Source organism: Callospermophilus lateralis, chromosome 2, assembly GCF_048772815.1.
Source record: "Callospermophilus lateralis isolate mCalLat2 chromosome 2, mCalLat2.hap1, whole genome shotgun sequence".
Taxonomy (NCBI): Eukaryota; Metazoa; Chordata; class Mammalia; order Rodentia; family Sciuridae; genus Callospermophilus; species Callospermophilus lateralis.
Window position 1 is genome coordinate 36,245,381 of NC_135306.1, and position 14,361 is coordinate 36,259,741.

General features: G+C 47.5%; 1 protein-coding gene across 2 annotated transcripts in view; it reads left to right on the forward strand.

Moving 5' to 3' along the window:
* The window catches only part of Tln1 (talin 1), a 33,597-nt gene that overhangs the window by 482 nt on the left and 18,754 nt on the right, over positions 1-14,361 (forward strand). The window contains exons 2-19 of one of the 2 annotated variants that reach the window (XM_076845827.1): positions 5,695-5,862; positions 6,101-6,198; positions 6,580-6,709; positions 6,816-6,968; positions 7,374-7,516; positions 7,619-7,746; positions 8,622-8,682; positions 9,328-9,432; positions 9,781-9,936; positions 10,119-10,220; positions 10,390-10,466; positions 10,684-10,864; positions 11,042-11,155; positions 11,282-11,390; positions 11,617-11,825; positions 11,988-12,086; positions 13,153-13,320; positions 13,480-13,774. In XM_076845827.1, the coding sequence (XP_076701942.1) occupies positions 5,733-5,862; positions 6,101-6,198; positions 6,580-6,709; positions 6,816-6,968; positions 7,374-7,516; positions 7,619-7,746; positions 8,622-8,682; positions 9,328-9,432; positions 9,781-9,936; positions 10,119-10,220; positions 10,390-10,466; positions 10,684-10,864; positions 11,042-11,155; positions 11,282-11,390; positions 11,617-11,825; positions 11,988-12,086; positions 13,153-13,320; positions 13,480-13,774 (2,458 nt within the window). In that variant the 5' untranslated portion in view covers positions 5,695-5,732. The remainder of the gene's footprint in view (positions 1-5,694; positions 5,863-6,100; positions 6,199-6,579; positions 6,710-6,815; positions 6,969-7,373; positions 7,517-7,618; positions 7,747-8,621; positions 8,683-9,327; positions 9,433-9,780; positions 9,937-10,118; positions 10,221-10,389; positions 10,467-10,683; positions 10,865-11,041; positions 11,156-11,281; positions 11,391-11,616; positions 11,826-11,987; positions 12,087-13,152; positions 13,321-13,479; positions 13,775-14,361) is intronic. The other variant, XM_076845828.1, reaches the window with a different exon arrangement.

Consider the following 14,361-nt stretch of genomic DNA (forward strand, 5'->3'; position numbering starts at 1 on the left):
TTGTGGGAGGCAGGCTCTTCCTGGGAACCGTCCCCCGCCTGGTCTAGATTTTGGGGAGGGTGAGGAATGGGTGGCAGTGAGGCGCAGGGCGGCGATGTGCTTTGGTGTTAGCTGATAGCGGGTATGTGGTAGAAAAGCTTTGGGTGAGTTTGGGACTAGTTGGGGTTGGCTTAGAAGTTATAAAACGGGGCTAAAATTTCAGTTATTCCTATGAGTCAGGTCCGTTTTGTGTAGGTGAGGTTTAGATTAAGGTCATTATTTTGTTTTATGAAATGGCCACTGTAAGAGTGCAAGGTCGGGTTAAGGGTCAACAACAGGAATTAGATTAGTAGTCCGTGTCATGGTCAGTATTAAGGACAAACTGAAAATGAGATTTAGCAATCAAATTACAAATGAGTTTTAGGTTTAGGGCTCAACCTTTAAGGTTATAGACAGGAGAGCTGGTGCTAAAGGTAAAAATTAGACCAGTATGGGTGTCTGCTAGGAAAGAGAAGAATGTCAAAGCTAATACTGGGAATCAGGAAACAAATTAGGGTCAGGGTTAATGTTAGGATTTAGAGGCAACTTTGGGATTGTGGCTGAGGCAAGGGTCCTTGACCCTGAGCAGGTAAAATTTAAGAAGTTTGTAGTAAGTAGATGCCTTTGTTTTGTTCAGAGGTCCCTTATTCCTGTGTAGTCACAGGAGCTTCTTTCACCCAGAGAGATGATAAACTAATTTCAGACCAGGTTTCTGGGATTCAGCTAAAATCAGAGGTATCTGGGATTCCAGCTTTTTTATTCCACTCTCTATGCCCAAGGCTCTTACTGTGGTTATCACAGTTGGAGGACAGGGATTCCTGACTCTCTGTTTATAAGAAGGGATGTAGAAAATAAACAGGGACCCAGGAGATGTTACAAGACCTAGTGGTAAGTGGGGGACTGCCTAGGGAAGAGGAGACAGGTGACTAAGGGGGAGGAAACACTATTGCCAGGGGAGAAGGGGATGACTAAATCCCCTGACAGTTTAGCTACACTGCCTTCCCTTTAACTCTTTCCCTAGATATTAAGTGTCCCTCTCCAACTCTCATCCCTGTCTCTTATTACATACCCTTTTGTCATACCTCCTTATAGAATACTTTCTTTGCCTTTGACTTTCCTATGTTGTTTCAGCCATTCCCATCCTCTCTGCTGCCTCAACCCCACCTCTTAATCCACATATGCTACTTTAATTTGCTCACCCAAACCTGCGCTTTCCTGCATACCACCTGGTCATCTGCTGAATACCTGTCCACCCATCAGCCCCTGCCATGTACATCCACTAGTTCTGAGTCTTTTTTAATTTCTTGATCCAGTTATAGATCCCCTTCCCCCACTCCCCAACAGAAAAGAGGAAATGAGACCCAAAGAGGAAACTGGGTCTTGCTGATCTCACGCCTAGCCAGGCCACTGACCACACCCCCATTTCACTCCCAGCTTGACCCTGCCACTGACTACAGTACTGTACCCTACCCATCCTGATTCAGCTACTATCTATACCTAGACTGCCCTGCCCCCCACCACAGCTCCAGTTTTAGACACTGCCAATATCTCTTTACTTCCCCACCCTACTCAGCCTAATTTAATTACTTACTGTATCCCCCATCTGTTCTCAAACCCCTATAGCCTGACTTGGCCTCTGACCTCACAACATCTTCCTCTGACTTAGGCATCATCCATGTAGTCACTCCTCCCTTTCCCCCAGCCTGATCCAGTGACTGATAGTATATGTATTTTTCCTACCTGATTATTAATCACATCCAATCTTCTTTTCCCTCATCCTTGCCCCAGTTGGGAAAGTCCCAATTCCTTACCTAAATTCAAGCTGCTCTATCCACTGATGATAGGAAGCTAAGGGATCCCAGCCTGACTTTGGGCTCTGGTCCAAGAGATTGACAGAACAGACTGTCATCGGGTATTGTCAATTCTACCTCTTAAAAGTCTCTCCTGAGCCAGGTGCGGTGGTGCACACCTATAAGCCCAATGGCTCAGGAGACTCAGGCAGGAGGATCACAAGTTCAAAGCCAGACTCAGCAAAAGTGAGGTGTTAAGCAACTCAGTGAGAACCTGTCTCTAAATAAAATATGAAATAAGGCTGGGGATGTAGTCAGTGGTCGTGTGCCCCTGAGTTCAAATCCCCGGAACCCTCCGCCGAAAAGTCTCTCCTGAGTGGCAGTTTCCTCTTTACCATTCTAACTCTGGTTTCCTTACTTCTTACTTGTACTAAACAGTGTCTTTGTAAACAGTCTCTGAGTTATTTTCCTAAATTGCAGTTCTGGTTATGTTCCTTCTCTGCTTCAAAGCTTCCTTTTGTCTCCTGCCCCCCACCCGTAGGTAAAATTCTCATACTCTTCTGTAGGCCTCCCCTGCCTTTCCATCCTAACCCTGACTTCCTCACCACTGCTCCCTTGCAGGTACCCTGTGCTTCAACCAGTCTGCCTACTCACTTCCCTGACTGCTCCTCCACGATTTCCTGCTTCTCCACCTTTGCTTAAGCTATTCTCCCTGCCTGGAATGCTACTTTTGACTCATCTCCGGCTGGCGTAATGGAGAGAGCTTGGGCTTTGGAGTCAGAGAGACATGGGTTCGGATCCTGACTTCACCAACTTAGTATTTGGACAAGTACTTTGAACAAGTATTTAACTTTCTTGAGCCTCAGTTTCCAAATCTGTAAAAATGGAAATAATGACACCTACCTTGCAGGGTTGTTGTAAGGATAACTGAAGTGATGTATACAGTGCAATGGAAATATAGTCAATAAACGTTAGATCACTATTATTATATTTATTTATTTATTTAAATCCTAACTTCAAATGATACCTTTCATGGACATTTTTTCATCCCACTCCCTAATCTTCCTACTTCCCCCTCCCCCACTTGGAAGTAGATCTGTCTTCTGAGCACGCACTTTTTGGCTTTTATCACATCACATTATTGTAATTCTTTATTTAGCTTACCCACCTATCTGGAAGATTGGGAGCCCATTGAAGGCAAAGGCTAGGTCTTACTCATTTTGGTTCATAGCCACTGAAAGTTTGGCCCATTCCTCAAGGAATTCTGGCTGGGTGAATGAAGGAGAATGTGTACGTAATAGGAGGAGAGATGCTGGGGACTAGAGCACTGAAGCATGGCATGCTTGTGATTTGTGGGGAAGCTATGTGTGTGGGATGGGGACCCTATAAGATCCGTGTAGAGGCTGTGTGGTTGAGATAAGATGTATATAGAGACAATGTAGGTGGCTTTGTTGGAAAGAGTTCTGTGCACATGCTGGGGTGCATTAGGGGAGAATGAGTGTGTATGTGTAAATGTGGAGGGGCTGTGTTGGAGGAAGTTAGGTCCAAAGCCCAGCTCAGCTGCCCAGTCCAGCCCTAAATGAGCCTCCAGCAGCCCGAGGCCGGATATGTCAGTCTCACCCACAAACCCTCCCCCCATCCCCCGCGGTTGAGGACTCAGAGGCCAAATTTGGTAACAGACTGAGTGTTACTCCCCCAACCCTCTTACATTCTGACTCCATCTTCAGCTTTCTCGCTCTCTTTGTCCCTTTCTATAACTCCTTATCTTTCCGTAGTTCTGTTTGTGGGTATCTGCTCTATGTTCTCCACATACCCTAAAATTCCTTAGCCCCAATACACTTACATTCCATTCCTTGCTGGGATTTGACCTCCTGTCCTCTGTCCCACCTCCCCCCTCCAATTGCCCAACTCCTCTGGAATGCATCTCAGGAATGTATTGAGGGAGGAGGAGTTCCCTGGGAGGGGGCCATGGAGGGGGTGTTGTTGCTGTTCCATAAAACATGATGGAAAAGGGAGCAAAGTTCTTAGGCCAGGGCAGGAATCAGTTAGCTTCTATTCATACTTCCAGGGGCCTTGTTCTTTGCCACCACTACCCCCAGTGCACTAATTCCCTCCCCATCCTTCACCCTCCCCATCCTTCACCCAATTTTGTAGATGTCCACTCAGGACCAGCCTGGGATTTAGGGTAGGCATGACTCAACTGCCTTATCGGGGTCTCACCAGAGGCCTCTGAGGAAGATGTGGGTGTCCATATGTCCGGAGGAAATGGGGGGAGACATACAATTTCAGTTTAGGGTGAAGGGTCCTTTCAGTCCTGCTTTAGCTCCTCGGACTCCTGGCTTCTCTGACCCTCCAGCCCTCACTTTTGTGGTAAGCAGTCCATGGTCAGGTCTGTCCATTTTGGGAGAAGTGCCCCAGGAGAACAGGTGGAGAGAGGGGAGATTGGAAGGGTTCTTTCTTTTTTTGGAGAAAAGAGAGAGAGTGAGCCATCGTTTTTCTCTTATGAGATTCTTGACTATTTATAAGGTCAGAAATGGTCTAGTAGTCACTGATCCAGACCTTTTCCACATCTGCCTCCTGTTTCTACCTAGACTTTGAACTCTCTCCACTCATCTCTCCTGACCTCTCTACCCTCCACCCCTTTCCAACTTCCCTGGTTCTCAAATGCCTTCTGTATTCAGACACCCCACCTCTGCTTGCCAGTCCTGCTTTCCCCACTTGAAGCTAGCAGTTTGCCAGGAAGGGAATGGGGACCTCATTCTCTTAATTAAGAAGCACCCAATCCCTGTACCACACTGGGTCACATCATCAGCTGCTGGGCAGACTTGTCCTCTTGCAGCCTGTGCGCCACCTGCTGCCCACAGTGGCTCCTTTAGCCCTCTGAGATGTGGTGCCCGGAGGGCAGAAAAGCCGGGTAAGACCCCTGTGTGCTGAACTGCACTGATACTGTAAGAGGAGGTAACTGAGGTGGAGGGCAGAGAAGGACTTGCTGAAGCAGAGAGTGCATAGGAGTTGCAGCAAGACCTGAGTATCAACTTGGTGACTTGGAAGGAGCGAGGACTGAGTTAGAAGGACTGGGCTCTTTCTCTCAATTGCCTTGAAACTTTGTCCTCTCTTCCCAGGGTCTGCTTCCCCTTTTGCAAAATTCAAGAGTTAGCTAGATAATTTCTGAGATCTCTTTGGACTAGAGAATCATAATTTTAGCTTGACTGGCAGGGAAACCAGATATGTGGCTCTGCTCCTTGAGGAACCACCCACCCCCCAATCTCTCAGGTTGAAGAAAGGCTGGGGCAGGAGTGGGCCTGGATGGCCAGAAGAGCCTGCACTCGATCTCCCTGCCAGGCTAGCTAGAGTCTGTTTGCAGGCTTTAGAACCCTTGGGAATTATCTCATATAATGTCTTCATTTTGCAGAAAAGGCTAAAGCTAAGAGAAGAGGTCACGTGATATGTTAGGGCAGAGCTCTGAAAAGCACAGACAGGGAAAAGCCAGCAGAGAGAAGAATACAGAGACAGAGAAAAAAATACAGGCCGGGTAGGACTTGAAAAGGAAGTGAGCAGGGACAAGTGGCAAGAGAGGCACTTAGAAGAAAGAAGGGAAACAAAATTTCAGTGGTGGGTCAGGGCAGTGCCCACAGTAACATAGTATTTCAGATCCACTATTGTACCCTGCATACTAGCCTCTCCCCTGGATGTCTTAAATGATCAGAACTGGTCCTTTTAACGTAACGAATCTTTAATTCTTTTAAATTACTAAATTAAAAAAAAAAAAAAAACTGCTTTAGTCTGTTTTGGTGAGTCCCTTTCAAAAAATTTTCTCTCTAGAACTTCACTGACTGGTAAGCCTCTTTTCCAATTGAGAATGTATTCTAATGCCCCAATGTCGCAGGACAGGTATAGCCAGGCTGGAGAGCCAAAGCTGCCATCATGGTTGCACTTTCGCTGAAGATCAGCATTGGGAATGTGGTGAAGACGATGCAGTTTGAGCCATCTACCATGGTATACGATGCCTGCCGCATTATTCGTGAGCGTATCCCGGAGGCCCTGGCTGGCCCTCGTGAGTCTAACTCCCAGTGGCTGGGGCAGGGGTCCTCTTGTCTCTTCTCCTTTCCATGCTCTTGAACTTGAGGGATGACCTCATAGTTCCCTAAGACTACTCACTCCTCATGGTTATGCTCCATTGTTCCCTTCTTCCTCTTTAGGCCCAAGGTCATGGGAGAAGTGGTAAGGAGCAGTGATGTAGCCAGCCACAGTGGGGTCTTCATAAGTCTAACGTGATCCATCTTCTCTTTTAGCCAGCGACTTCGGGCTGTTTCTGTCAGATGATGACCCCAAAAAAGGTATATGGCTGGAGGCTGGGAAAGCTTTGGATTACTATATGCTCCGAAATGGGGTGAGTATCATTCCATCAAGGATCACTAACATCCTCTTCTATCAGCAATCACTGTCCCACCTCCTATTTTCAGCACCCACATCTATTGTCTCTGATCCCTCCCCCTCTTGCTTTATTTGTTATTTTTTTTTTAATGGTTCTGAGGATTAAACCCAGGGCTTTATATAAATGCTCAACCCATGTTGCTTTCTCTTATAAAATAAATAATACCTAGCCCCTCTCCCATATTGCTTTCTGTTACGTCAGTCATAATATCCTACTTTTGAATGAATCATGATAGTTTTCCTTTTGGTAAATTAGTTTCCTCCCCTCAGGCCATGTGAAATAGAAGTAATGCCTTTAGCCTAAAGTAGGCCTGACCTCCTTCTCCTACCCCGATAGGACACTATGGAGTACAGGAAGAAACAGAGACCTCTGAAGATCCGGATGCTAGATGGAGCTGTGAAGACAATCATGGTGGATGACTCCAAGACTGTTACTGACATGCTCATGACCATCTGTGCTCGCATTGGTAAGGGGTCTTGGTGGAGCTGAGGGCCCAGGCCCGGAAGCTCCAACTCTGCCATAAAATCTAGATGTGGTGCCTGGAAAGTTACCAAACTGTCCCCTTTCCCCAGGTATTACCAACCATGACGAATATTCACTGGTTCGAGAGCTGATGGAAGAGAAAAAGGATGAGGGAACTGGCACTTTGCGAAAGGACAAAACACTGCTACGAGATGAAAAGAAGATGGAGAAACTAAAGCAAAAATTGCACACAGATGATGAGTGTAAGCAACTGGAAAAAAAGAGGACTTTTGGGGGGACTGGGGTTGTGGCTCAGTGGTAATGTGCCGCCTAGCATGCATGAGGCACTGGGTTCGACCTTAGCACCACGTAAAAATAAAAGATATTATTATGTCCACCTAAAGCTAAAAAATAAACAAACAACAAAAGAGGGCTTTGGGAGAGGGCCAGGAAGGGCAGTCAGTTATTCCTTATTTATTCTGCATCAGCTTGTAAAAGGCACTGTTTTACACACTGGGGATGCATCTATAATAAAAACAAGTCCTACACTCACGGAACTTACATTTTAGTGAGGGAAAGTAGGAAATGAAGAAATAAACAAAAACCCAGATAGCAGACAGCTCAGGAGCAATGGGGATTTGACATTGAGGAAACTCTCTATGTCCCAGTGAACTGGTTGGACCATGGCCGGACACTGAGGGAACAGGGAGTAGAGGAGCATGAGACACTGCTGCTGCGGAGGAAATTCTTCTACTCAGACCAGAATGTGGATTCCCGAGACCCTGTACAGCTGAACCTCCTTTACGTGCAGGTATTAAAAGGACTTGACTGGTGCAGGACAGGTAGAGGGAGCGGAGCACATTGTGGGGTATTACTACACCCACACAACATTTGCTCCTCCTGTGCTCTCCAGGCACGAGATGATATCCTGAATGGCTCCCACCCTGTCTCCTTTGACAAAGCCTGTGAATTTGCTGGCTTTCAATGCCAGATCCAGTTTGGACCCCACAATGAACAGAAGCACAAGGCTGGCTTCCTCGAGTGAGTAACCCACATCCTATACTCTGTTATGGCCCAGGACTCCCTACCATTGTCACCCCAAAAAGCCTGTCTCCATCCCAGACCTTCTCCCCCTGTCTTCTCTTCCAAGGAACCAGGATTTGACCCACACAGTCATCATTCTTTTTTTCCTTATTGGTCCCATTGGAGTGTGACTGTAGTGCTGTATCTCTGCCCCTGTTCCCTTTCCCAGAAGTATGTAACTCTTGTCTATTTATTTAAGATTCCCTGAAGAATTTTGCTGCAGTAGCCAGAGGAAAATAGGATAACATTTTCCTTGTAGGGGAATTAGATTAAAAAGTTTCTAAAGTAGCCAGGTATGATGGCACTCACCTATAATCCCAGTGACTCAGGAGGCTGAGGCAGAAGGATTGCAAGTTTGAGGCCAGCCTCAGAAGCTTAGTGTGGCTTGATGGTAAAGCACCCCTTGGTTCAATCCCTAGCATACGGCTCCCCCTCCAAAAAAAAATCTCCCAAGTTTCATCTACTAGTATTTCTAGGAATGCATAATTCATTATGACTTTGTAGCTTCCTAAGTGCATGGTCATCCTTCTAGGGAGTTCTTCCACTTCTTGGTTCCCTGAAATGGTGCTCTAGACCCTTTCTCTTTCAGAGCCTGAACTTCCGATTTAATGAGCCCCTTTCCCCACAGAGGGAGACACAGGTTGCATTCAAGAATTTATGTTAAGTTATCTCCATTTCAGAAGATAATCCAGACCCAGTTTCCTTAGAGTCCTCCTTCTCCCTAGAGGTAGCACTGTCCTAGACATTTCATCATACCCCTAGGCCCAAAATTGATGGCCCACATGTCCCCCAATGCTGTCCACTATGTGCTGACCCTCCCTTTTCTGGTGTAGCCTGAAGGACTTCCTGCCCAAGGAATATGTGAAGCAGAAAGGAGAGCGTAAGATCTTCCAGGTGAATGGGGTAGGGGAGAGTGTCTGGGATGATCTGGGAGCTTTGCTGCTTGATCCTACTGACTAAGTGGACCCCTGCCCACTGCCCATCTCTGCTTACCCTGCTTCTACCCTCCGCTATTCTTCTACCTCTCTTGTGTCAAACAAGCAGAAGACTTGGGCTTTGATCTCAGCCCCATCACCAATTTTGCCATGGAATTCAGTTCAATATTTTCTTTACCTCTAATGTGGGATAAAAGTGCCTATACCCTGTGTATGATTGATGGGAGCATCAAATGGGCTACTATGCCTGAAATTACTGTGAAAGTATAATCTTTGTCCAAGGGTGAGGTGTTATCTCCATTATTTGAATACTCATCCCACAAGGCCTTCTCTTTGAACTTTTAATTCCTAACTACCTATTTCACTGTAGAATATCTGTAAGTTCTTTATCCTTATCTGTAAGTTCTTTATCCATATCTCATGAGTCATCGCTTCTGTATATCCCTAGCCAGTCCCCATTCCATCATTTCTCATCTCTTGCGCTCCTGAACCTTTCTGTATCCCTATAATATTCTCTTGATACAGTTAACATATCACCTTGACTTCTTAGCTGTAGCTTTGTTCCCTTATTTTTGCTGAATCTTTCTCCATTTCATATTTGAAGGCACACAAGAATTGTGGGCAGATGAGTGAGATTGAGGCCAAGGTACGCTATGTGAAGCTAGCCCGTTCCCTCAAGACTTACGGTGTCTCCTTCTTCCTGGTCAAGGTGGGTTCTAGTCCCTCTCTTTATCCTCCTATTTCTCACTCTTGTCCTTTCCTATCTCTCCGAAAGTCTCTGACTCTTCCCTCAATCACATTTCCCAATATTTCCCCAAAAGTCCCATTCTCTGCTTTTCTTATCTTGTGAAACTTGCCTGGAACACCTGCCTGTTGTCAGTCCTCCACCGCTACTTCCCTCTCTACCTAGCGTTTTCCCTTGTCCCAGGCCCATTCATGGACACCCTTGTGTAGCCCTCCTAACAACTTTAGCATCCCTTGTGATCTAGAGCTAATCTGACAATTTGCCTCTCATTCAACCTCTGACCTGAAATACCAACACCAATCTGCTTTATAGGAAAAGATGAAAGGGAAGAACAAGCTAGTACCCAGGCTTCTGGGCATCACTAAAGAGTGTGTGATGCGTGTGGATGAGAAGACCAAGGAGGTGATCCAGGAGTGGAGCCTCACCAACATCAAACGCTGGGCTGCCTCTCCCAAAAGCTTCACCCTGGTGGGTCTGGGGACTCCAATGAGGAAGGGCTTTGGGATTTTCTGAGAAGGGACAGCTATAGAGGTCTTTCCCCTTTCCTTGGGATAAGTGCACTGAGTGCGACTCCAGAAAAGCTGTTACTTCAACTTTCCATTCTAGTTAGACTTTAACTTTTCTTCTGAGTCCCCACCTTGTTACCCTAGGACTTTGGGGATTATCAGGATGGCTACTATTCAGTCCAGACAACTGAGGGAGAGCAGATTGCACAGCTTATTGCCGGCTACATCGACATCATCCTTAAGAAGGTGAGCACTGTCGACTCATCTTCACCTCCTCTCCCCAGCACCTTTCCCAAGCCAGTCCTTTAGAAATGGGGTCCCAGGTGTGAGACAGCTGACTATAGAAAGAAGAGACTCCCTTTCCCAGCTTCCTCTTCTTTAACTGCCCCCAATTCTTCCTTTTTTCTTCCTACAGAAAAAAAGCAAGGACCACTTTGGACTGGAGGGAGATGAGGAGTCTACTATGCTGGAGGACTCAGTGTCTCCCAAAAAGTAGGAAGAGAGTTGGGCTGATCCCATCCCTTGGGTAGGGAAGGCAAGGCTTGACTTCAACGACTGTTGGGGGACAGGGATCCCTAGTATGGTTCTTTCACTAGGCATAGGCTGTCATGATCCTTCATAAACCCCCAGATCCCAGGACCTGCTGTGGCGGTGTTACTGGAGGGTGGCAGGGAGGTGAGGAGTCCTCTGTCCTCCACCTTGTCTCTAGGTCAACGGTCCTTCAGCAGCAGTATAATCGGGTGGGGAAAGTGGAGCATGGTTCTGTGGCCCTTCCTGCCATCATGCGCTCTGGAGCCTCTGGGCCTGAGAACTTCCAGGTGGGCAGCATGCCACCTGCCCAGCAGCAGATTACCAGTGGTCAGATGCACCGAGGACACATGCCTCCATTAGTAAGTATGCCCCATCTTCCACCCCAGTACCTGGGCCCTTCTCCTACCCTCTGCCAGGCCTACCTAGGAGTCAGCAGTGCCCAGGCTTCTGTGTTCCTATTTGAATTCCCTTTAACTTCTCTTTCTTCTAAACTTTCCGTTCCAGCCTCTGTTATTCCTCCTTCCCTTGTTTTTTAGACTTCAGCACAGCAAGCCCTCACCGGAACCATTAACTCCAGCATGCAGGCTGTGCAGGCTGCCCAGGCCACTCTGGATGATTTTGACACTCTTCCCCCTCTTGGCCAGGATGCTGTGAGTATGGAATGGAGGAGAGACCAGTGGTCCTAAAGCTGGAGTTCCCAAGAGATAGAAAGGGACTAACCAAACCAGAAACAGATCCTGAGGGGGATTTTTTTTTTTTTCGCTTCCTTCTTTCAGGCCTCCAAGGCCTGGCGTAAGAACAAGATGGATGAATCAAAGCATGAGATCCACTCCCAGGTAGATGCCATCACAGCTGGTACTGCCTCTGTGGTGAACCTGACAGCAGGTAGGCTGGATACCAACATGTGTGCGTGTGCCGGGGAGGGGAGGACAAGTGTGTACAAGCATGCGTGTAACTGGCTCCATGTGTGACTGTACCTTGACTCATTATGGAATGTTCTATGTGTGTACATCTCTTTTAGGACTTGTATATGACTAACTGGGTGTGACAATGTTCCTTCCCTAGCCTGTTGTCTAGCCTGCCCTGTCTCATGCTTTTCCTCTGCCCTCAGGAGACCCTGCAGAGACAGACTATACTGCAGTAGGCTGTGCAGTCACTACAATCTCCTCCAACCTGACGGAGATGTCCCGTGGGGTGAAACTGCTGGCTGCCCTGCTGGAGGATGAAGGCGGCAGTGGCCGGCCCCTGCTACAAGCAGCAAAGGGTCTTGCAGGAGCAGTGTCAGAACTGCTGCGTAGTGCCCAACCAGCCAGTGCTGAGGTCAGGGGCCAGGGGGCTGCAGTGAGGGTGAACACAGGGTTCCAGTCCAAGGAGAAAGGGCAGTCCAATTTATAAAATGGAAGTGTGGCCCAGGAGACTAGGAGACCCTTTGGTATGTGGGCAGATATTGGGCAGCTTCTGACAGGTGTTCACTCTCCACAGCCCCGTCAGAACCTGCTGCAAGCAGCTGGGAACGTGGGCCAGGCCAGTGGGGAGCTGTTGCAGCAAATTGGGGAAAGTGACACTGACCCCCATTTCCAGGTTGGTGACTTACCTGGTCCCTAGAACCCCTGCTTCTAGGAGGTAACCTCTGATCCTGAATCCAGATCCCAGTCCCTGCTTCTATTCAGTGACCCCTCCAAACCAACCTGGGTCTCTTTCCAGGAATGACACTTTGAACTTACAGGGCTGTTTATATATATATATATATATATATATATATATAATTTTTTTTTTCTTTTTTTTTTTTTTTTTTGGAGTAGTGGGGCAGTAAAAATTGAGAATCCCTGAATCCAAATAACCTACTGATTTACTCTTGGCCCTCAATGATGATATTCTTAGCCCTGTCATCCCTATATAGCCCTTGCCCAAGCTTGAGGCTGTCTTGAATCTCTAATCACATTACCCTGAGGACATTGGTCCTCTGGCTATTCCCCTTCCCCACCCCATGCCAGTTGCCACAGCTGACTTTTTCTCCTGAATTTCCCATGCAGATATGTGCACCCAGAGGGGCCGGGGCTCCATCTCCCCCCAATTCCCCTACGGTAACGGCCTCTGGCCTGGGCCTTCCCAGCTTGGACCTCTCTGAGCCGCATACACTCGCTTCTGTACCTCTCCTCCAGCCTCCTAGGGGAGCAGAACACAATGGGAGATGAGGAGGCTTGGCCCAGGCAAGGCTGGGGAACTGGGATCAGGTAGAGTAGTTCAGGGACTTGTTCCCAAGATGCCAGGACGACTGCTTACTTGCAAACCAAGATTGAGAAGAAAGGAAAAAGAGAAGCTGGAGGTAGGAAGGACCCCAAAGGTCCCTCCTGTCCCCATCCTACTGTATTAGTGCCATCCCTCCCTCACCATTCGAGTGTATCCGCCTCGTACATTTTTCTCTTTGGTGTAGGCTCTATTTCTTTTGGTGTAGGTTTGTTCCTTGGTGGGGTTTCTGTCCTGCTGGGTTGCTCAAGGCAGGGACTAGGAATAGGTTCTGGTTGCTTCTGCATACACTGTCCTCTGATTGGAGTCATTGGGAATAATGAAGCAGCTTATGCTTTGGAGAAATGTCTATGGATCCCAATCTCAATCTCAGGTCGTACTAACTGCTATTTTCTCATAGGATGTACTAATGCAACTAGCTAAGGCAGTGGCAAGTGCTGCAGCTGCCCTGGTCCTCAAGGCCAAGAGTGTGGCCCAGCGAACAGAGGACTCAGGCCTTCAGACCCAAGTTATTGCTGCAGCCACACAGTGTGCCTTGTCTACCTCCCAATTGGTGGCCTGTACCAAGGTAAGCCCAAATAGTACTATCGCCTGCATCTAGGACTGCTATTACCAGACACTCATTTTATTTCTTTGGTTTTTGAGGCCTCATTACCTATCCCAGTGACTATGTGAAAACCACAGACATCTCATGACTTCTTTCCCTTGCCTACATCTTTGCCCATAGGTGGTGGCACCTACAATCAGCTCACCTGTGTGTCAAGAGCAGCTGGTGGAGGCCGGAAGATTGGTGGCCAAAGCTGTGGAAGGCTGTGTTTCTGCCTCCCAGGCAGCCACAGAAGATGGGCAGCTGTTGCGAGGGGTAGGAGCAGCAGCCACAGCTGTCACTCAGGCCCTGAATGAACTGCTGCAGCATGTAAAGGCCCACGCCACAGGGGCCGGGCCTGCTGGCCGTTATGACCAGGCCACTGACACCATCCTTACTGTCACTGAGAATATCTTCAGCTCCATGGGTGATGCTGGTAAGGACACCCACCCCCAGGAAGACAAAAGCCCGGATGATATTCCCCAGGCCTTTGGACATTCCTTTGCCAACCCAACCACTCTACCCCTAAAGACTCAGCACCGTGTGGCCATCTCAGCCATGCAACCACAGGCTCAATGTTTAATCTCTAAAACCTCCACTTTCCCATCTATAAAGCAAAAACATGAGCCCAGCTCTGCTTTCCTTGGAGTATTTTAAAGAATATATCAAAGGTGGGGGAATAGCCAGGTGTAGTGACATATGCCTGTAATACCAGCAGTTCAGGGGACTGAGGCAGGAGTTCAAAGTTCAAAGTTCAAAGCCAGCCTCAGCAACTTGGCAAGGCCCTAAGCAACTTAATGAAACTTTATCTCAAAATAAAAATACAAAGGGCTGGTGATATGACTCAATGGTTAAGCACGCCTGGGTTCAATCCCCAATGCCAAAACAAAACAAAAAAAAAGAAACAATAAGAATATAACAAAGTACACACCCAAATATGCCAAATATAAGAGCTAGCCCTACCAGGTACTGTGGCACACACCTGTAAACTCAGCATTTGTAGAGACTGAGACAGGAGGATCA